Genomic DNA, 24000 nt, shown 5'->3' with positions numbered 1-24000 from the left:
TGTCAAATGAAGACTAAGCAATTTAGAATATCAATCAGTCGGTATGCAATTCTCCATATCTTCATTCAAATGACGTATCCATTAAATAATTCACGGAAAAACTGAATAAGAAAAAAAAATGATCGACGTAGTCAAGTTCATTCATTCGCTCAAGCTATGGCCACATATAATTAATCGATTTGCTTTTCAATCAAAATATATTAAAAGTACCAGAAAACTACTTACAATGCTAATGGCAGTTGCTTGAAGAAGTTGTTTATCTAATCAAAACGAATGAAGGCACAAAAACGGGAATTAGACAGTACAAAAAGATACAAACAAAAAGCTTATGCACTTCCTAGAACAATAGCATTCTTCGAACTCGAAACAATGACATTTTTTTTCTAATTAACATCCAAAGTCACAAATAAATCACTCAACGAATCGAATTGTACGTATTTGATTGTGCTGTGAAAAAAAGCGATTGCTAAAAAGTCATGTAAGCAAGTGTTCTTTGCCGGTGTAAAAACACTTATTGCTATGCAAAATTGCAACAATTGCTGTACATACTTATGTTCATGAATTCATTCATCGATCGGAGAGTACGCGAGCGCCGTTGTTCATCGATTGATTTTATAGCACATCTGTTTGCTCTTTAATACAGAGTCTTTATTATCTGATCGATTTCATTGTTTGATTTATGTCTGGTGTGGTTGAAAAAAAGAAGAAGATGCAAATGAATGTGAAATATCGTTGTAATTAACTGGAAATTAAGCGTGTCGTCGGCTGAGATACTTCCACGCAGCGTGTGTGTGAAATGTAACAACTGCATGCAAAAATCGTCCGAACGAAATGATTTGCTCGATATGCAGACAGACACAGTCACGACGATGCAAGCCGAGCTCCGATCAACATTGGGCGCGCGAATTGTTTGGGAAAGAAACTCAATCCGAAACATGAAATGTAAAAGGAAGCAAAAGCCAGAAAATGATCATTGCATCGACGAAGCAGAAAAAAAAGAATGCAGAAATTGCACGAAGAAAAATGATGAACAAAATAAGAGCGTCTCTGATTTCAATTTGATGGTTGTCGATTCGCATGCAGAAAAAAAAATGTGCTGGTGTTGTTAATCGCTCACATTTCAATATGTTGTGCTTGTTCGCTTTGTGTCATTTCACATGTAGCGCGTTGTTGCTTTAACAGATGAACGATGATTCTTATGCAAAGCTATGCGCGGCTGCGTGCCCAATTTCAACAGCCAAACACTGACGTCGCATTCTCTAGTTCCGATTAATTTGAAGCCCATGTTATATTTTTTTTCGGCTTTTTTGTTTGTTTTACGCTTGCTGTTTCGAAAAGTATCGGTTCGACGTGTTTTATTTCCAGCGCTGCTCCAGTATTTGCATAATTGTTTTGCATTTTGATTTTTTTTTTGAAATATTCGTAATCGGTTCCCTTTTTGACGTTGGCAATGTATCGCCGTCATACCTAGAGCAGAATCATTTTTTCCTGTTGCTTTTATTGGCGCACAACGAATAATTTGTCTTTTGCGATATTGACAATCAACGATGGCGGTAATATGTATTCACAACGCGTCCCTCGCTTTACCTCAATGGATTTTAATAAAACGCTTGATTCTCGGAATTTTTACAACGTTGCCAACGCATTTTATTCGAAAATTATTGTTTTCACATTGAAATTGTGCCGTCTGCAACATTATCACTGACAGCTCCAACAGATTCACTTACTTACATTATTATGCATAAACTATTTGCCATAGATATGGGACTATGTGAGTCGTTCGGTATTTCGTGCACGCTAGTAATGTGTCACTGCGACGCGCTTGGCTCTCGAGTTTGGGATAGTAAAAGGATTAAAGTATTAAAGTCGAGCCACTCTCAGTGTCCAAACGAAAATCAGCTCGACGAGAGAGAGAGAGAGAGAGAGAAGGCACAACGCAACAAGACGCGTCTCATTGCGAGATGGTTGGTTGCTAAGGTTATCAGCGAAAGCCATTTCAAGCGACAGTGGATACCTTTTCCGAGTGTTTTATGTAAATTGTGGTCTTATTGCGGTTTTTCTGTGTGTGTTTTAAACCAAATCTCTTTTCTGTCGCGTTCATTGACATTGAGTCGGGTGCACGGGAGTGTGTGTGTGTTTTTGTGCACGAGTTTACGTATATTTTACTTTGGCTTCGTACAACTGTGCAGTGTGCGGTTGCGACAAACGTTTCGTGCGGAGACTGCATAAAATACATACCAATCATGTGTCAAAATATTGAATATGAATTCCAGAAGTCGACAAATCGACTCATTCTACTTTGGATGGAAAGAAAACAAAATACACGCATAATGAAAATGCCAAAAATTACGGTTCCAATGCAAACTGCAAATTTTTATTTACGACTTTAAATTCTTCTCTCTTATTTCTTTGTTTTCATTCACCTCTTCGGTTGCTGCATTTGAAATAATGTTGATTATGGTTAGTTTTCGGATGAGATATGAATTTTAAAATGGGACCGAGAGAAATCGATAGCGGAAATTAGGTGCGTGAAGTGGCCACAGGTGCATTGGTTTGCTTGCGATAATTGCTGAAATGTTCCAAATACTGTTGGATCGTATCAATGGGTTGGTAGACATCGTTTTGCTTCGGATGTGTGACACCTGGCGATTGTGATTGGGCCGTAAAATAAGATGGAATTTGATTCGGCACATTAGCGCCCATAAAACCTTGCATAAATTCACGTATCAAATTCCAGCAATTGGCCGGAATCACACATGGACGATACTCCACCTGAAACAACACAAATGACAAATAATTGCAATGTAGTAATGCGGCGCCGTGTTTACAATTTGTATTCTCGGTTTGTTGTCTTTGGCTTACCTCAACCAGAATGCCTTTGAATGTTTGGCTCATGGTAACGCTGCCGAGTTTGATGACAAAATCACACAACTCAAAACGGGGCCCCTTCGATTCAATCTGCAAATTTCCATTAAAATTTAAATTAAAGGATATAGAATTATCGGTTTTTGGCACAATGTAAATTCCATTTATTGAGAGAGCGTTTTCGTTATATGAGTGCGATCGAGAGAAAGAGAGAGAGAGAGAGAGAAAGAGAGAGAGAGAGAGAGAGAGAGTTTGGTGTGTTTAGTACGAACCTTCGTTTGTTTTTTCGACGAATATGCTGGTTGCATTTTGAGAATGAGCAAATCAAAGAGCGAATCAGCTACTAATGGGATTTGCTTGGTGCCCGTATCCAAAATCGAAAACACAGACGTCGGATGCTCCGAATTATGCAACTGATGGATCAGCTTGGAATTGCCTGCAAAAAAAAAGCCAACAAACATACACAATATAAATACGCTGATATGGATCAAATTAGACACAAAACACACGCACATTCAAATTCAATGTCGTGGAAAACAATTTTAATCGAAAGGCTCATATCTGATGTTGAAAAAAAGAATACCGCCTACGCATGCATCAACAGAGTATGAATATTTTGTGGGCGATTCAATTTCAAGCGGAAATTAACTGGGTGAATTTTATGTTGGTGGTGGTGGTGGTAGTGGTGGTTTGTTGATGTCTATCACATTTCGTTAATTGTTAGAAAATGGCTAAGTTCTGGAAATTACATTCGAGAAAGAGAGAGAGTCGCAAAGATGTGTTTCAATTTTAAATGGTAATTTCAGCAATTGGAATGGAAAATGATAAATGTCCAAAATGTTTACCATCATTTCATGCGTATCATAATCCATTTGGTATGAATTTAAATGTCACAACATCACAACATCACAACATTTCACAAAATATATACGATGTACATATATTTGTGGTTTTCAATTTGGAAGATATTCTCTTGCTTTCACTCTCTTTCTCTCTCCCGTCCGCTGTCGCGCGCTCTCGCATCCGGAATCTGACACCAGCCGAAAATAGTCGCAAATGGAAATACATGCCATTCAATTTCCAACATTGTTTCATTTAGGTGATTGTCTCTTGGCTCAATGCGTATGGTTGTAATCATCAAAGACAGTTAGGCACTCGTTATATTTGAGTTCTTATGTGTCTCGAGCTTGACGTTTTCGGTCGATACACGATATGATTATCATGTGTATGTACAAGTCAGCTCTGAAGTAAGGAAGAAAACAGGCGAAACATTCGAAGTAAATAAGGTGCAATGGTTTAATTCAGCGAATGGGGAATGTGGAGGAATGTGTGTATGGCATCAAAATATCGCACAGTGTGCATATGATTCTATATGTAGACTCGACGGCTTAACAAAAATGCTATTGTGTCAGTTCGAAATGGAATGTTTCGAAGACGTGCACACAGTAAATCCTTCAGATCAAACCATGTTTCACTGTTCATAATGTGTGATGGTGATGGTGTGGCCTTGCACAGGCGCATCACCCGTATTCAGCACATTGACATTTAGCAAGCACATGGAAGAGAAATAGCTGGAAAAGTCCGTCACATCGTGTGGTGTAGCGCGTTATATGCAGTACGCGGCCAATGGGATAAATCATCATTTTCCGCTATGTGCACCGAAATTTGTTGGATCCTGTCCAAAACATACACACACACACACACACATACCAACACACAATCGCATGCATATTCTCTCCCTCTCACAACAAACATTGACAGAATTTATGAGTTTTCGATATATTAGACATATCTTGCTCTCTTTCTCTCGGTGTGTTCGTCCTTTTCGTGCGAATGTGTGTCGTATTGCGGTGCGATTATTTACATTCATATTCAAACTTTCGCCTCAAACTCTCCGTACGAAAATGATTCCGTATTCCATTCTGATGGGGTGCTGTGTGTGTGCTGTACACTGTTAAACGTCGGCGAAGAAAGACAACAATAGCATGAAAGACAAAATACGCACACAGGCCGCATATGATAATGATCCATGTGCTGTAATGTGTTTGGATATCGGACTGAAAATACAATGCCCGAAATATAAAAAAAACAACAAAAAGAAAAAGCTTTTTGAATGGAGACGTTTCATTCAATGTACCACTCGCATAAAATACACGACGAGACACAGAATCACCCTTCATATATGAATATATTTTTTTCTACTATTTTCTGTAGCTGAGCTCTTTTGAGCTTCATTCAAAATGCAGACGATTTCCTGTTGTTGTTGTTTTTGCTTGTTTTTTCTTGCTGATTCAACTTGCCGATTCAACAATACGTGCCACACTTGAACTAAATGAATAAACAAACGAAAGAAGCTTTAGTTTCTATGCACAGCATTGAGCGACTCATTCAACCGTTAGATGCTTTCAATTCGATTGTTGAACGCATTGCACCACTATTTAAGGTGAATCGATCGACAATTGGTACAACAGCCTCTAAAACGCGTTACACTTTGCAAACGAAAGTGAAGCGAACAATCGGGCGAAAAGCAACTATTTTCGCATTCAAACTGCGATGGATCAGGGACAAATTTTGGATTTTCGGCATGCATCGTGTGTATGGCGCTTTTATTGGTGCGCCTATGTCGCTCTCATCAAATGGCACAGCGAATGCAGAATTTTCAAGCATACACTGAAAGTTTTTCGGCATAACCACCACCGTTTGTATTGTTGTTTGCTTTTTTGGATGGCTCTTGCTTGCTTGCTCGCTCCATCCATGCCTTTGGTACACATGGAACAACGTTTGCAGCACCACTCACAACAGTGTGCAATATTGAGAGTGTTATTGGCGCTTTCTCAGATTCCAAATATACCGTTTTTCCTCTTTTTTTTCTCTCGCTCACTCACTCTCTGGTCCCCAACACCATCCATTTTATTACTATTATTATTTTGTGTGTGGAATCCTTGAACCTTATGTTGTAGATGGCTTGATTCAGTTGTGATGCGGGTTGCATAGCGTACAGTCGCATTAAGCATTATTTTCGTTTGTTAGGGATACGTAAACGAAATACCGTGTACACCGAATAACAGTTAGTGGTTCTTTTGAACAAATTTTCGAATTATTGTTGTTGTTGGTTATTCTGTCGTTTTCTTTTTCACGTTCATTTTTTCTGGTCCTTTTTTTTGCTTCGCATTCTTTTTATCAGGCGAGAGGATTTCAGTCATAATTTCCTAGATAATTTCTCTCTAACATAATTGATAAAAAGATATTAATGCAAAGAGCGTTGAGGTCAGGTTTTTCTTCTCTCGATGTTCGGTTCGGTGCGTTTCATTTCATCAGATTTGGACGATGGGTCACACAACGTGCAAGCAGAAAAAAAGAAGCATATTTGCTTATGATAACATCATTACGAATAAAAAAACATCAACATCAGCAGTAAACACGAAAAGGCAGCAGCAGCAGTGATAAGAGTTCACAGTGGTCTTTGTTATGTCGTCGAAATACGATCAACGCAGGCGAAACATTTTTTTTCCTTTTGGAAAACATCAACATTGGCTCTGAAGTGTGAATATCTTCGCAATTTTTGTTGAATGAAATTGCTACATAGATCGTATAAACACACACCTAATCATATAAATTATGTTTTAATGATATTGCCGAAAATCACCAGAAATTTGCGAATAATTCCCAACATCGGTTGCGAAAACTTGAGAAATGGCTTACGAATTGCGAATGTGTTTCTCATGAGAATTAAATTGAAATCGAATCCATTTTACCGACACACCGAAAAAAGTGTTGACTGGATAGTTTTGTTTCTGCGTTGAAAACTCCCTGTGGAATGTGGTCTATTTTTGGTTCATCTCCAAAACCAAATCGTTCAAATAACGGTAAATTTCTACTCATGATCAAATAATGTCTGTGCGAGGCACGTTAATTTCTCTCGTTAGCAGTAGCAGCAGCAGCAGCAATGTGCTTACATAAGGATTCCCATCGATTATTCATGAGAAGGAAACGTTTCGGGAAAGATTTGTTATATTTGAAATGGAATCTCTTATGATTCGCGGCAAACAACGACGACGACGACGGCAAGAGATAGAGTAAACAATGGAGCAGCAACGTCATTCACCCTCCATCAAAAATCGATTTCATTATGGAATACATTAGAAGTTACGGTGTTATTGACATTTGGCCACATACGGAATGAAATGGCATAATCATATTGTGTGTATGTGTATCATGGTTTTGGGGCTACCTCAAGCACTGCGTTCGAAATGTGAGTTTCAACGAGTTTAAGTTTTCATAAAATTTTCGCCAATTTTCGATGGAAAATCAAAGGCTTACCAAACAATGGTTGGAAAATTCATATTTGAACATCATACCACGCATATTTCATGTCGAATTGATTTGGTGCATTTTGCATTTTGCGAGCGAATTGAAAATATGCTTTGCGAATGAAATACGGACTGTTTATGACAAAAATATCCTCAGAAAATGGTGGTTCATTAACTTCGCATCAAAAATTTATTCAACAGAACCGATAACGACATTTATTTTGATGGTTGTTCGGTGATAAATGTGCATATTCACGTATGGACGGGAACGGAAGAGCGTGCAACGAACAAAATATCCACATCGACATATTACATTGCATGCATTGGGAAAATTGTTTACAAAACTGAAAATCGATAGAGAAATGAAACAGTGAAATGGCAAACATTTGCAATTTTCCATTGAAGAAAATGCGAACCAATTGTCAACTGTTTTTTGATATGTGCTGCTGTTCGAATCCACATCGTTTTATTAACGAGTCGATCGACTTCATAAAACTGATTCCATTAAAAAAATTTAACGAATTGGCTGGGACAGTGAATGGGGCAAAAAGGATTGAAACACTTTTCATTTCGAATTTCGAACATTTTCACTCAGCCTAGTCCCCTAGTGGTTGTAGCGTAGCACATGTTCAACTATCACAAACACCGTATGTCTTTTGTATACATTTTTTTTTGGTAAATTCACCAGATGAATTATCTGCAGTGCAGTGTGTAACAACAGCACCACCATCAGCAGCATATTTGTGTATTGGTTTTGACATGGATACTGGAGGCTACGACAAGAAATGACGTAGACAGTGATGTCCAATATTTTTTTGGTGTATTAGTGTGGTTGGTTGCATTTGGAAATTTGTTATTTTTTGACATAATCCACAATGGTTATTTGCGTTTGGTTGCATTTAATTTGCAATAAAATTAAGCCCGCTGGCTCAACACTATGAAAACAAAAGAAATTCGCTTGCGGGAGCTAATCTCCCCGAAATAAAAAAAGATGCACGCTTGCTTCATACACACTTGGAATAATAATAAATGGAACAATGAAAATTCAATGAATTTTCATTAATTCTCTTTGTTTGAATAAAAATGAAGTGTCGTCCCGCAGGCAAATTCACTTTTTTCGGCCTAAAAAAACATGTCTTATTCCTTATTCGACTTTATTTGAAAATTTAATTACACCGAAACTGTGTCATTTCTCTGTCTGCATTTTTTATAATCACGACTTTTACTTACAACCGAATGTCGTTAAATATTCGAATATTTTCGTTCAATTTCCATTTCCACAACTTTTCCGCCACGATTTGGCATAAACAAAAATCATGACTTGGTATGCAGATAAAATATGCGAAAATTGACTCCCATAATAGTGTTGTTAAAGTTGAAAAATTTACATATTGCCGCAGGCGTACACACTGGTACCGCCTCACCTTTAACAAATAATGCAAAAATTGGTAACTGCATCTGTTCTACTGCACAAAAATGATCACAATGTAAAATCGAGAGGTTTCGTAACACACACACACTTCAACGCCAAAAACCTAGGAAGTATTTTTTATCACATGGTTGACAACGTATTTAATCTCTCTATTTACATGGAAATAGTTTCATAAATAACACTAAAGACGTGTGTGCAACATAAATTATTGCAATAAATTATTTTGAAAGCCACACATACACACAAATACCAACGCCCCAAATCGCAGTTGAATAGAAGTGAAATGTGTACGTGTGTGTCGATTTTATCGCATTTCTAGAGACAGTGTGAAAAATGCACCGAATAGAAAAAAGTTTTTGGTGTGGAAAATTAGGCCTACGTTTCGAAAATACAAAGTGACACGTATCTGAAATGGGAATCATTTATTTCACCCTCTGTACCCGCCGGAAAATAATTGAGAACGATTGCTATCAACATTTGCTCATGGACATTTCAAAGTGAATGATGCGTGAATTAATGGCACATTGAGAATAAAACCGCAACAACCGTTGTGACGAAAAATGTACAAAAAGGCCGTCCAAAGCTCAAGTACTCGATTCGTTTTGGGAAAATTGTGCCGTTTCTTCGTTGTTATTTTTTAAATTATTCATCGCTTTTGTGGTATGCTGTATGCTAGCTATTGAAGCTGCCCAAATGAAATTAGGCATTATAAACCTAATAGAACAATTGAAATATATTGCAATTGAGTTTTTAGAATGAAAAGCCTTCGTCGTTAGTGTATGTGACGTTTTTTTTTCGAGGGAGAGTGCTTCTTCATTTCCATTGTGCCCAAATAGCATACTAGTTTGCTATCTACTGTTTTTCTGCATTGCTGTTATTTGTTAAGCGAATTTCAATTTTCATGTGTTTGCTTGCATAGAGCAGTCAAGTGTCAGTTGTGTATGCTGTATATACGTGTGTTATCATTTGGCAGTGATGTTGTCCGCCAAATATTTAGCAAAAGTTGTTGTCGACTGCATTTTGCTTCTTGTTGTGCCGCTGCAAAAATAGCTGCCATCGACATCATCATCGCTGGCGATGGAGTCAATGTTTGGGAATTTTCGAATGGTTATACATAAATTGTCCTGTGTAAGCCGCTTCTAATCGCCAAATCGGGTGTGCATGTGTTACGTCCGTACGGTACGTGTGAACTGGGTCAAGCCAAGCTTTGTGAGCATTGTGTTTGAACATGCACAGCCTGTTTGTATACGTACGTTGCTACTGCTACTGCTGCTGCTGCTGCTGCTTTCTGCTGCAATAGACAACTAAACAAATACACCATTTGTAAATAGAGTTATATCCATGCGTTGGAGCTGTGCGACGTTCGACTTGTAAATAGACAAAATTAAATTAAACAACCATCAAAAGCCAATTGATTTGCAATCATCAGTGAACCAAAATGAGTTATCAGTGGAACTCACTCACACGCACACGAGCGCGCGTGCAAAAAGTATTCAACCGAGTACTGCCCCTACCCAACCACCGTCGCCAATGTCTAATTATCATCTTTTTAATTAAAATAGAGACATTAATTTTCGTAAACGTCTCGATTTGGCAAGAGCTCCATCATTTATTTTGACGATAATAGCGTAATATTTTCCGTAGTTTGCGACAAGAATGGCCCCACCAATTCGATATAGCAAATAATTTTGGAAAAGTTTTCGGTCACAGCCAACGTCCATTTTGTGTTGACACAATGTGTGGCGAAAATGTCAACGAGAGTGAAAAACAAAAGTTGTTGAGAAAACTCATATAAACTGCCGGCACTATTATCCATTCACATCATTACTAACAACCTTTTTGGGTGTGCTTATTTGTGGCAAGTGAGCGAACGAACGAACGACCGAGAGAAAGAGTGTATGCAATTCATTTTAAACGATGAGTTTGCGGTTGATATTCCAGTCCGTTCAGTCAGCTGTTCCACACGGACAAGTCGAAGAAAAATCGTTTCGATTTCGTACCGTTGAGGAGCAAGCCAAGGATAATGTGACTGTGACTATGTGAGTGAATGTGAGTGAGTGTTTGTGTGTGTGTTGTATGCTTTTGTAACGTCTGCTATTTGCTTTTTGCACAATCTCGGATGTCTATCGTGGTCTTCATCGATTTTACACCACTTTCGTGTGCTTATCTAGCTGTATGCGGTGTGGCACGTATTTATTGGCGAAACCTTCAAAGCTCATCAATTATATGACATTTTTAGAATTTTTTCCAATTTTCCTCCAAAGTTGATGGGCCCGATTGTTTCTCGCTCTTACTCTCACGCACCCACCCTTCCTTACACTCAGTTTCGCTCTCTTGCCACCGTCATTTCTTGTGCTCAAGCGAAATAATGTTTTTTTCTCCTTTTCTCCACAGCCATTCTTGTCTTGATCAGATACCTTTTTTCCTCATCGGCTCCACCGACATCCCTTCACACATAAAATGCTCGCTTTCACTCGCAATTCGATCCCATTTTCTTCATCATCTTTTATTTTCGGTCTTTTTTTTCTCTCATTCGTTATTGAATCTATATCTTACTAGATTATGTTATAAACATATATATATATTTATGGATTTGATGCGAGATTCCGTGAAAACGAATCGATATTCAATATTGTTTGGAGCAGTGCGACGGTGTGATATCTTCGGTTTTTTTCTCTACGTTTTTCTCTCTCACTTGCTCTCTTTCGCTTATCTTTACGGATAAACTTTTATCTTTGATTATTTTATCGAAGAGACGTCGATGTTGTGAATGAGTATGTGGTGTGCCGTTGTTATTATTGCTGCTGATGCTTGATTGTGCTGATGTCGCTTGTGTTTGATATGATGAAGACGTCAATTATAAGAAAAGTTATTGCGAATTTTTCCTCATCACCGATCATCAACATCATCATCGAGCACAGCTCAAGACCTTTTCCGAGTGAAATCATCTTGAAAGCATTGCGAAAAGAAAAACGCTGGCTGAATACGTGCAGAAAAAAAAAAGAAATCGGAAAAGAGAATGAAGAAGTGAAAAAGGAAATCGTTTTCTCTGCAAATATTTTATTCCGCTTTCAAAACTAATTCGTGTGTTTCTTTCTTTTTGTGTGATTTTTTTGCAGCACTTTTTTTTATTACCTCTTGTTATAAAGCCCAAAATTAAACACTCAATTTAAGCGCCATTTTTCCGTTCTTCTATTCTTTGTGTCATTATTTTTTTATTCGATTTGTCGGCAGTTCTTTGACATTTTTCCATTGAATAGTTCCAATGGAACGTACACAAATCACTGTGCGAGGCTGAGCAGTCGACGATATCGGAAAGAAGAAGAAGAAGAAGAAGAAAAATAAAAAAACCGTTGGCGAACAAAAATGCTTTTGACATCGATTTAGCACCGGAAACGATTTGCACCATTTAACTGAAGACGACGAAGAAGGAAAAACCGACGACGACGACGACTTCATTCGATTTGTGACTTTATCTTGATTTGTGATAGTTTTTAACGACTCAACCACATTTTTCACTCACGGATATACATATATTTTAATTTGAATCAAATTTTTTGACGCAACGCAAAGAAAAGGCTTAATACTTAGGAAGAAAAAAAGAGAATAACGACGACGACGACGACGACGACAATAATACTAATTCTAAACGGAGCAAAATAAGGAGAGAAACATGTATTCTGATAAAATGATCAACCAAATCTACTATGAAAAACTCAACAGTCTGAATGCGCGGTATCGCGTTCAACGGGATTTGAAATATGCGGTAAGTGTAAATACAAAATTTCAATTTCAGATTGAGACATTTTCAGCTTGGCTTTTCGAAAAGTCGATCGTAAATCTCAAAAGTTAAGCCCGTTCGTTCGTTGAACGTTGTGCGCGGCGCCCAATGTACGCGCGTTCGCGCAAGACATCAAAAATCTCCGATATGCTTTGATTTGAGTGCGGAAAACACACGGTTTCCCTGCAGCGAAATGTATAGATTTTTAGTTCAATTCAAGTAGTGAACATAGCAGATCGCGAACTAAACGCCTACGCGTATATTTAAGCTATAATCTAAAAATGTTGCTGCTTTTTTGTGTTCACTATTATTATGTTGTTTTTTTTTCACACTCGCTCGTTGTTGTTGATGCGAATGCGTAAAAAAATTGCATAATTCATCCATTCATCCGATCGTAAATATTTACATTTTTAGTTCAATTCAAGCCAATAAATTTCAATAATCCATTCCAATTCCCAACACTACAGCTCCGGCTGGCTCAGTGTTGATGTTGTGTCAGCAAATAAAAATCCGAATTAATTGACTGTAAAAAAAATACAATGAGCAACGAGAGAGAAGCGACGCGGTTGCCATTCCATCATAGCGGCAAAAAAGACAACATTTTAGCAAAGTAATATTTCATTTCAGCTGACACATTCACATAAAACTACTTATTACGCGCCGCTTCAATTGTAGACGCAACTGAGGCATGTGAATGAGTGTGTAAAAGGCAAACAATAATTCTTTTAATCGAGATTCCACGGCTGAGTCACACGAGATCTGCGGCAGTCGTCCGCTTCAATGGAACCGACTTAATGCTCAGCATATCTCCGGATTTTGCATGATTCAATAAACATTTTTTGGGGGCAATCCAATGATATCATGTGGTGTTTTCGGAAATTTAAACAATTGAACCGATTCTTTGCGACTTTTTTTTCTATTCATTCATTCATCAATTGAGAGCTAACATTGAATTACATAAAATAATTCATCTGGTGACTTTAAGATAAAGCTCATGCCAACCATAATCGTGAATATGAGAGGGGAAAATGGCCATAAACTTAATTGAGACTGTTTTGCATTGGCATCGGCTGCGTCAAAGTAGCATGAGTATTACTCAGTGTGTAAAATTTCTAAACATTCCTTATTTGATGGAGGATGAAAGACCTATTAATCTGATTTATATTGACCCCTCGCTTCGGAAATGACGATGTCGACGTGCTGGAGGAAGAATTCATGTTGACATTTTCGAAAAAAATTGAAGATATTCACATTATTTATGTTGGACCATTTTCTTGCCATTTAGAGAGTTTCACAAAAGGCGAAAGATGACAAATTGGTGTTGTCATCCATGTCTTTGGAACGCATTGGATGGTTGTCATACACTGTATGCAAAACGGTCTCTTTTTATAATGGCTTCCCCAAAGCGAAAACTGATCCGAAATGAAGAAAAAATGCGAACCATTCGAAAGTCAATTTATATCTACAATTTTTTTTTCACACTCCACGATCGAAATTATGGAATGAAAAAATAAACCTTCACCAATCGCTCGACCTCAAACACATAGTACTGAATGCCCTTTCAAACGAAGTAACAAGTCATTGTTTGGTGTGTTTTCTTGCAAAAACGCAAACAAATGTCTAAATCGTCTTATTCAATTGCGGCATTTCATTAATTTGTTTTGTTAACTGTTTTCAACTGCAGCAATTACAATGAGGACCCCACTAATGGAATTGTTTGTTCTGAAGCATGCTACGCATTATGACTTCACTTGACTGAAGCATATTAATTTTTGCCTTTTATATTTTTCTTCTTCTTCTTCTGCATTTTTCTTCTTGATTAATTTATTGGTTTCTAAGGCATCGGATGAGAAAGCAAGCAAGTTATTCAATTGAATTGGCATTAATCAAACATAAAATGTGAAGGCTATTCAATTGTGTATTTAAATGGAATAACGAAGGCTGAGTGGAGTGTTTCATCAACAATTTATCTCAAGTCTTACTTCGTATTTCTATCATTTCTTGTTCTATTTAAGAGAAGAGCAGAGAAAAAAAGGAGTGGAATTGCTGTTATCAGATGACAACTTGTAAACAAAAGACTCGCGTTTGACGTGCGAAATGCACTTGGACCAGTTTCGTTTGCTTCTTCTCAGAAACCGAACAATGTCAACTTTATTACTTGGCTGTAAATAAAGACACCGTAATAAGCTCGCTCCAAATATATACATATATATGGATACATGTTTCTTATTTCCCTCTCTCTCTCTCTCTCTCTCTCTCTCTTTATCTTATCCTTTGTTAAATGTACATCTTAATCCAGTTTTGTAATTTAAGAGCACTGTTCCGGGCACCTTAACACCACCACCACATCATATATGACATTTAGAATCAACAACGTTATTACTACGTTGTTTGAAAACTGTGTATCTGGTCGATAATACCGACTCGGTATCTCGTACTCGGGCGAGTGGTGCGAATTATACACTTTTAAAGAGCAATTGCTACTTTTCAGATGATGTCATTGTCTCTTAAAGCCTGCAATTGAAATGGGAAAATCGTAGATTCGCACTGGTTTCGTATTTAATAACGCGATACAAAGTAAATAGTAAAGTCAAATAAAAATGCTTCATTTTTTTTCTCTCCTCTCTTAGCCGTTGTGCATTCCGTAGAAAGTTTTCTCGTTTTTCTTCTTCTATTAAAAAAAATAGATCCGTTTATTGTGAAAATATTCATATGAAATTCGTCTGCTGGCTTCGTTCACCGCTTGTGCGAATGCGTTTTGGGTGTATTGTTGATGCTGTCAAACCAGTTCACAGAACGTAAACGAATTAGAGAAAAATTTTCGTTTCCAATGAAATGCCAGCCAATTGAATGTGCCGACCAAATCACACACACACAAAAGAGTTTTCGTGTGCACACAAAGGCGCTACTTTCTAAATGCGAATAAGATTGATGATCCTTACAAACAAAATACTTTGTTTTTGATTGCTCTCACACACGTATTGTGTGTGTGCGCGCTCGGTGCGCGTAGTTAAGCATCGAAACACAATGGGCCCATCGTGAACAAACACATTGTTTGTTGTGCTTGTAATCACAAAAGGAGACTACGCACAAGAGGCGAACACGAGGAAAGAACACATTGACTCTCTCTCCCTCTCCCTCTGCGTCGACAAAATTCATTCCAATGCATCCATGTAATGTGCCAAAAATAACTTTGTAATCTAACTTGAGAAATAATTTGGCAATATAGAAGACAATATAAATTTGCTAGATTATAGTATACAGAAAAATGAGTTTTCAGTGGTTTTTGTGTTGGAACACAAAAACCAGTATGGGGGAGAGTATTTCGGGATTTCGAATGAAATTATGCCTGCCAACAACTTTTCTGTACTTGGTTGTATCTCTCAGTTTCTTTCTCTTCATCCCATTTTTATTCGTTTCGATAGCAAACATTGGATTATCTCTGACGGCTTGTGTTCGACGAACGATACAATGCGTTCGAGTGCTCCCTTAATTGCTTAAGATAATGACAAAAGCATATTTTTTGATGATATTGCAATAATTAATAGCATATTTTTCTCACTTGCCATCCGGCATAATTGCCTTGTTAAATGCAACACACAAATGTGATACAGCTCACACAGAGTGTCATCTCGTCGGATTGGTAAGCGGCAACACATTACATTGTCGTCGCTTCAACACCCTTTTTTGAACAGACCGATGATTACGCACACACACCGCTGCCGGAAAAACAATCATCAAATTTTGCAACTTTTTTTCAAAGTAGACATTTCAATGACATGAAAGATTTCCGCTCCTCTCCTTTTTGCCTGCTAACAACTCTTTTTGAACAGTCATTGGAAGGCTGGTTTTGAACTGATTGCCTTATCATTACACTGAAGATGAAAACAAACACAAACATTTTAAACTGTACTGCAAAAAAGGAGAGCAACTTTAGAAAACGGTTTTACATAGAAAAAAAAGTACGGTCGATGATAATGGCAACACATCGCGTGTCACAATTTTGATTAATATACATACATGTGATGATGACTGGAATGCAACCAATTACAAGCACAAAAGACACGGAAAAATGAAATTATTATTACCGCGTCCATATTCTAGATCATCAAGTGATTCACATAATTTATTCGATTTTAACTCTATAGACTGTGTTCTGCGTGTAATGCGATTCAGCCATATCTTGGCCATTGATTCGTTGTGTTTTTTAAGAATTGATTTTGTAGAAGAAAATGAAAGCACGTTGCTTAATCTAGAGCTCGATCATTAAATTGCGACCTTCATGCCATCGCCACGGTGTGCAAATAATCATACGTAGTTGTGGCTGGAAAAAAGTGCAATTATGACTATTTGTTTGTCTCACTCTCTCTCTCCAAACAGTATTTACTCTGAGCGAACCATTTTCAACATGTATTCAATAATGTAATGAAATGCATTCCGAGAAGAGAAAAAAAGTAACATGCTAGAAAAAAAACGGTTGGACGAAATTGAAAAACAAATGTTAAATGACGTGCCGAACATAATAACTAAATGCTTTTATTTTTTTTGTACATGTTTTTTTTTTGCTCTCCCTCTTTCGCTTTTTTTTCTGTTCTGATTCTATTGAATCGGTCACTCGCACTCTTGAAATGAGATCTCGTTTGATATAGGTTCGCAAAAAGGGAAAATATCAACCGATGGCTATCAAAAAATGTAGATTTTTTTCACTCTCTCTCTCCCTCTTTCATTCCATTCCATTTGAAAGTGCGAAATAAAAACGAGTTCATTCTTTTGAAAATGTGAAATCAATGAAATGTGCTTGGTTGGGTGTTATTTTTGTGTTCGATTCTTTTCCAAAACTGTCGGTACTTGTCAATGAATACCAATATTTGTATTTGTGCGACACATGACAATGCAAAACACTCGATACTCTCGATATTCTGTGTGGCATTCGAAAAATGCACAATTCGGTTTTTTCTGTTGTTGCCGCTGCTGCTGCTTTGCCATCCTTTGCTTTGGCCTTTTTCCATTCTCTGTGTTCTTTTTATCGCTGTTCGTTTTGAGTATCGACACGAATAGCCATTGCCAAACAGCAGCACATTCTTCTCATTTCGCCCAACTGTCACTGGGCAATTTCACCGAGTGTGTGTGTGTGAGGGTTTCGTTGTCGTTCTATTTTTTTTTTTCGCAAGTAGGTTATGTTGCCAATTGTACTGAGTCTTATCCACCCGGCCGAGAGCTGTTGTCATTGTTAATTGTGACTTTTATTAGGATCAGATCGGCTGATTTTGTATTCACTGCATCATGTTTGTTGAACTGATTTTTGAGCGCCTTTCCGCCTCCACCGGATTTGTGACTTCTTATTTGCGAGAGAAACCATGGATACTATCCCGATTCCGGCACATTTTCCATAGAGAAAAATTTATTCTTCTCTGACATGGGCCGCTCTGATAAAGCCAAACCAAATCAAACAAAACAGATGTGTGTGTGTGAGCGCTTTCGGGGTTATTTCATTTTTCCAACAGGCATTCACATTAAAGTCAATTAGACTTCTATTTTTGTACGCCTTATCGGTTCAACCTCTCCACTTTCCATTCAATTTGGTTGCCTTGAAAGTGATGCTTTTAACGAATGAAGAGAAAAAAACGGAATATTTGGAAATTAAAAATTTCATAATCGAATTCGAATTTCGATAAATTCAAATCGATGTGGCTGTTTGTGAATGATTGAATTGGGTGAAATCTGGCGTTGCATTCAAATGCATTAATGAATTGTCTAAACAGAGAGAAAATCAAATGCATTTTCAAGAGGTAACATAAACAAATGCCGATGAAATCAATATGCATAAACCAGAACCATTCATTCCAGTTGATTCGTTGGTGTTTTATTTTTCTCTCCTTCGTTGGTTGGCATTTTGGCGAGAAAATTCATATTTTATCAAGGCAAAAGAGAGAGAAAAAAATTATAATTTATCGTCGTTTCGTTGGAATCGAAACGAATATGTTTTGGACAAGAGCCAAGAGGGCCACACGTATGCCATGGTAGACATGTGGCAGAAAAAAACACGCTCGAAATAAATTCGGGAAATCGAATTATGTTTATCGATAGCTGTAAATAGATCCAATTTGCTGCTTTACATACCAGCCGCACGTAAGTCTTCCGATGAATTTCCAACCGAAGAAGATCGAATGGCTGGATGTTATCTCTGTACAATGCCGAAAATACGGCAACGGTTAGGAAAAAAAAGAACACCCGACACACAAACACACACACACACACACACGATCTCGATGAAGATGAAGAGGCAATAATGTACTTGTGCACAGTATGTTGCAATCGGAACTGAAAAATTCCAACCGAAAATATAAAGGATACACCAAAAACCGAATGACGAACGAAAAGAGAAATAGCAATCGGTAAAGATGCGAGATAACGCACACATAAAATCGCCAGAAATAATCCAGTTATACACTCTCCGTAGCACCAAAGTCGCAGCAGAGTGAAAGAGAACGAAAAAGAAAACATTGTTGGCAGCATATTCCTTGTAATTTGGCTAGATGGTATTTCTCGTCGTTTTTTCTTACTTCCTTCGAACTGATGTGACGAAGATTGGCTGTACTTTTCTTGAAATGTTAAAGCGTTTCAAAATGTTTATTCTATGAGCTTATTTTCTTTCTCTCTTTCCCAAAACGTCGACGTACTTAGCAAATCGCAGATTGAAGCGCATATTTTTTTTTCTCATTTTAATTGCTCTGAATGTGTACAAACAATTGTCAATCAACGACATTCACATCGGATTGGATTATAGACAGATGGATGCTTCAGTTTGAAGTGACGCTAAGCACATTCCGATCTCTCAGAACCCATTTCTAATCTGATGCGAATATCGGCCTATTTGTTCTTCTTCACGCGCCACACGCACGCATATACCGAAAAACCAGCCAATTTTCACTCTTTTCAATTACCGACCCATTATCACACATTTTATTGTCGTTTCGATGTCAAATATTTTTCCTTTGCGTTTTGCACCACCCCGAAAGTAGTTCCAGCGAAAGGAAAAGAGAAACAAAAAAAGTGATTTTTCGGTGTGATTTGAAGATAAAGGCAAAAATGTTGTTTACCGACAAATGTCGCCAACAGTACAGTATGAGTCATGAATTTTGCTTATGACGCTTCATTCTTGTCTGTTAACTGTTTGCATATATGCGTGTGTGTCGGGATATCATTGAGAAAATAAGGACAAATCTACTTGTCTACTATTTAGACTACCGCAGTGTTCGACCCATCATCATGTAATGCAATTTAGTTCTATATTTTTTGGTGTTCTTGTTCGTTTTTCTTTCTTATCGCATTCTTTGTAAACATTCTGAAATGAGAACGGGATGACACATTGCTTTCCTCGGGCTGTTATTTCCTTCGATGCTGCTCGGATGCTTGCCAAAGGCGCAAATGAATTCCTCAACATTGTTTATGTTTTCAAGTACACGGTGTTGATGAAACGGAAAACAAACGCCATACAAAAAGTAAACAAATGTTCAATTAAATCACTTGATCGGCTTCGTTTCTTCGTTCAGTGTTCTGGTTCAGCACTGAACATGGCACCATCCCGTGTGACGACAACGATGTTACGTTGAGAGACAGAGAGAGATGGAGATGAATGCACACTTAATGAAGTTACTGCTGGCAATGGAATGCAACTGACATGGTTTATCTCCATCAGTTTTAATATAATTGAAACCTAAACAAAGAGCCAATTTCGGGTTGTATTTTGTGACCTATATGATTTCATCGTTCGGTAGTGTTGCTGCTGCTGCTGCTGTTGCTGTTGTTGTGAGAGTGATCGACTGGTGCTGTTAATCTTTGGCTCCAATCTTTTGTGCAAGTGCATCCGAAGGAACAAAACACCGAAAATAAACGTCAGTAATTTCTTGACTCGATTTGAGAAAGACAGAATTAGACCAAGGCTTTCTTAACGGCAGAAAAACAAATCGAACAAACGAACGAATAGGAAATTAAAAACGAAGAGGCTTTGTCTTCATCACAAAAATGGTCAGTTAATAATTCTGAGATTTAAGCCAATCCTACGCAGGCACACACTCACACACAGCACAAGCACCGCACTTGGCAAATGAATATCGTAATGAAGTGGGTAAACGGGATTGCATCGAACGCAAATAAAATATAAAACCCAAGTGATAAATAAATACCACTTTAATCCAATTTAATGGACTCTTTTGATATCTCGATTCGTTAAACGTTGTAATCTCACTGGCTGGCCAGTGGCCACTGTTCTTTTTTTCTGTGTGTGTCGTATTTTATGTTAGTTAGCCCAGAGGATTTCGAAAAGTTTTCGTGTAAACTATTGTTGGTGTGGCTGTGCCATACACGATAGAGATAGAGAGATACAAACCCGAAAATAATAAGCGTCTACGTCAATAATTTGTTTGGGGCCGTCTCTGAATGTGGTCTGCAAAAACCAGGCAAATGCTGTTTGCAAAATTAATGCAATTAAATCCGTTCCCATTCATACACATGTATGACATGGATAGAGAGAGAGAGAGAGAGAGAGAGAGCGAAAGAGAGTATGTGCACATACACAAAAATGGCAAGCACAGCAAAATTCATTTAACAGCTGATAGCAAACGCATACTGAGCTGAGCCTCAAATTGAAATGTGTTATTGGAATGCTTTGAAACGAAACAAAGCAAAGCACACAAAAATTCTCCTTCGAAACCGATTCCATTTTCACATTGAGCAACGAGGCGAAGCCGAGGCGTACGGAAATTCGATCGATGCAAACTGAACTGAAAACTGAGAACGATGTGATTTACGATCGCATATGTTTTGCAAGTAGTATGTATAATTTCATGTAAGTACCGAAAAAAAAATTCTTGGAATTTGAATTCAATTCTTTTTTCTGTGTTGGTTCGCAAGCGGTTCTAACGTCGTCCGAAACAATGGCTTTGTTCCCGTGTTCAGTGCGAAAAACGATAATTTATTACGATTTATTTGCACCCGATAACTCCTTCACGTTAACTCCAAGTCTTAGCGCAGTGGTAATAAATCGGTGCATAGCAAAATTATTAGATTCAAGGCATAACTACTTGATATGGCCCGAGCTCAAAGCGTAGAATTAAGAATTATTGACATTGAATTTGATATTCCAATTTATATATCGCAATCGATGAAAAATATGTTCCATGCTACAGTGGCAGCCAAAGTCATTCGTAACGCCATACCGTAAAATTGGCAAAACAAACTGCAGCCTAAAAATAGTTGCTAATGAAATTGAAATATCTGCGATAGATTGAAAATCCTTCGAATTATACGCTTCACGTCTTACATCAAATGGTTTGCTCTAGTATTCGGAAGCATGGTGGCACCGTGCAAACAGAAACGATCGAAACCACCTACGAATCCATCGAAATCCAACGCCGATGACAACGAGTATATGAATAATTTATGAGATATTGAGAGTCAGTAAAGTCAGTTTTACAGATCATAACTTTTCACAAAGTGTAACAAATGCATATGGTATATATGCAGCCCAATGCCCCGGAACGTTGTGAATGAGAGAAAGAGTGAAGTGAACATATATAGTGAATGGTCGATTGCTTTGGTCGAAGCATAAACATTCAATAAACAGAACATGCGCCAAGCATGTGGAGTGTGAGTATCATCATCAACAGCACCATAAGCATATGAAATTGATTTTCTTTTTCCACTCAGTTCATTCAAACAAACGGGCGTTCGGTTGGTTCGTTAAGACCAACGTCTCATCCGTTGTTGCCATTTTCATTAGCCATCGAAGAAATGGCAAGATGCGAACCAGTAGAAGAGACTGCATACAAACTGATCCATTCATCATACACATAATTTTGTTGTTACTGTCCGTTCGTCGTTCACAATTTTTTTTTTCCTTCTCTCGCTCTCCACACTCCATGTGCATCTTCTTCAAGCCATAATCGGTTCTTGGCAAAACAAGCGAACAAAATAAAACAGGCATCACTTTGAACTATGCTCTACATGCTTGAATTCTCTATGTTATTCGATGCACATATACACAAGAGCATGTCGGTGTCAAACTCTATTTATTATTGTCCGTTTCATGCATTCGTATTAAGTCAGCACGAGAGCATTTTTCTGTTCAATGTGCGTTAATATATTGGTTTTGTTTATTTTTTTTTTGCTGCTGTTGCCGTCGTTGCTGCTGCTGCATAGTGTTGGTCTATCGTCTCATTTTTCACTTCGAGAATCGGCAATATCGGCTCCCAAACCGTTCCAGTCTGTATTTGAACGATGTACTGTGCTCAATGCTAACTCTCTTGATCGCCGCCGAGCGAATGCATATATATATATGAGAGAGAGCGCTGGATCCAAATAATTGAACGGTGTCGTCTGACGCGCGTTCTACACAGTTCATTTAATGTTGTGTGCGTAAATTGGTTTGGGTGCGCTCGCGCACATGTTAGCCTGACTTAGAGATGTGAGGTTTTACTTGTATTTCTCACTCTCTCTTTCTTTCTTTCTCTCGGTGTATGTTTATTCTCGTCTCTCCCTTGCCTCGTTATATTCATTCTCTTCGTTCCTCTCTCACTCTCTTCGTTGCCGTAGCCGTCGTCGTCGTTGTTGTTGTTGCTGCTGCTCGGCGTTTGTTTTTATTTTGCTTTCAGCACGACAACGTTCGATGTCGACGATGTTTCGGGTATCAGGCTAGTTAAGTGCATCGATCATGTGCGGTAGTTTCAGTTCGGTTTTAAACACAGATGAATACAGACGTACAGACAAACAACGAAACGAATGAATTTGATTCTTTTTCCCCTAGACGCGCTACGTTTAGAGTTCGTGATGTTTTCAATAAGGCATGAAATTGCTTTTAACTGAAAATCTTTTATCAAAATTCGAGTTCATCGAATGTCAAGTGCGTTTTGTTTATCAATTTTTACCGATTCAAATTTGTCATTCACGACAATTCTGATAAAATACTCGTCAACGAAAGTAACAGTGTTTTTTTTCTCTGTCGGTTGATCAACTTGAATTTATCATTTACGTACAAACAGTGTTCATTGTACAAAAAAAAAATTATATAAAAAAAAATTGTCTATAATAAACTTAATAAACTTGATGAACAAGTTTATAATATAAAATATTGAAAAATAAAAATTTATTGAATTGATCATTGCGAAAATGATTTGCATCGAACGAAAGTGAAAGCTGAATGCATGAAGTGAAGGAAATATTCGGGATCGTCGTATGAAATAAACATATCACACCGGTAATTTATTAGAATTTCTTTAACGATTGTTAACACCGAACAACATCATAATATTGTCGTATAAATTGTCTGTCATTTGGTTGAGGTTATTTAAATTTTGATGTGTCTAAACAAACAAACGAAGAAAAGAAGAAGAAGAAGAAGAAAAAAAAACAGAATTTTGTGCGTGAGATATGATTGTCGCAACAGCAGCAATAGCCAGCGTCAGCCGGAAATGTTGTCGACTGTGTTTTTCGTTCTGTTTTACGTGTATTTGCGAATGCATACTTTTATTCGACGTGATTTGAGTGTATCGTTCCCATTGAGAGATAGCTATCGGTAGATGGCTCCATTGTGTGATTTCGGACAATTGTTTTTG

At 37.7% G+C, this 24000-nt stretch overlaps 2 protein-coding genes across 2 annotated transcripts in view; one reads left to right on the top strand and one right to left on the bottom strand.

Moving 5' to 3' along the window:
• Window positions 1-2346: 2346 nt before the first annotated feature.
• The window catches only part of LOC129564880 (mediator of RNA polymerase II transcription subunit 20), a 60377-nt gene continuing 38723 nt past the window's right edge, over window positions 2347-24000 (bottom strand). The window contains exons 3-5 of the mRNA XM_055439081.1: window positions 3138-3301; window positions 2863-2958; window positions 2347-2772 (exon numbers count right to left, since the gene is read on the bottom strand). Of these exons, the coding sequence (XP_055295056.1) occupies window positions 2521-2772; window positions 2863-2958; window positions 3138-3301 (512 nt within the window). The 3' untranslated portion in view covers window positions 2347-2520. The remainder of the gene's footprint in view (window positions 2773-2862; window positions 2959-3137; window positions 3302-24000) is intronic.
• The window catches only part of LOC129564879 (facilitated trehalose transporter Tret1-like), a 52267-nt gene continuing 34104 nt past the window's right edge, over window positions 5838-24000 (top strand). The window contains exons 1-2 of the mRNA XM_055439080.1: window positions 5838-5932; window positions 11727-12373. Coding sequence (XP_055295055.1) covers window positions 12281-12373 — 93 coding nt within the window. The 5' untranslated portion in view covers window positions 5838-5932; window positions 11727-12280. The remainder of the gene's footprint in view (window positions 5933-11726; window positions 12374-24000) is intronic.

Source organism: Sitodiplosis mosellana, unplaced genomic scaffold (assembly GCF_009176505.1).
Source record: "Sitodiplosis mosellana isolate CC-2019 unplaced genomic scaffold, AAFC_SMos_1.0 Smas_scaffold_2, whole genome shotgun sequence".
NCBI classification, from domain to species: domain Eukaryota; kingdom Metazoa; phylum Arthropoda; class Insecta; order Diptera; family Cecidomyiidae; genus Sitodiplosis; species Sitodiplosis mosellana.
Note: the sequence above shows the minus strand (reverse complement) of the source record. Positions and strands in the feature narration are given on the sequence as shown.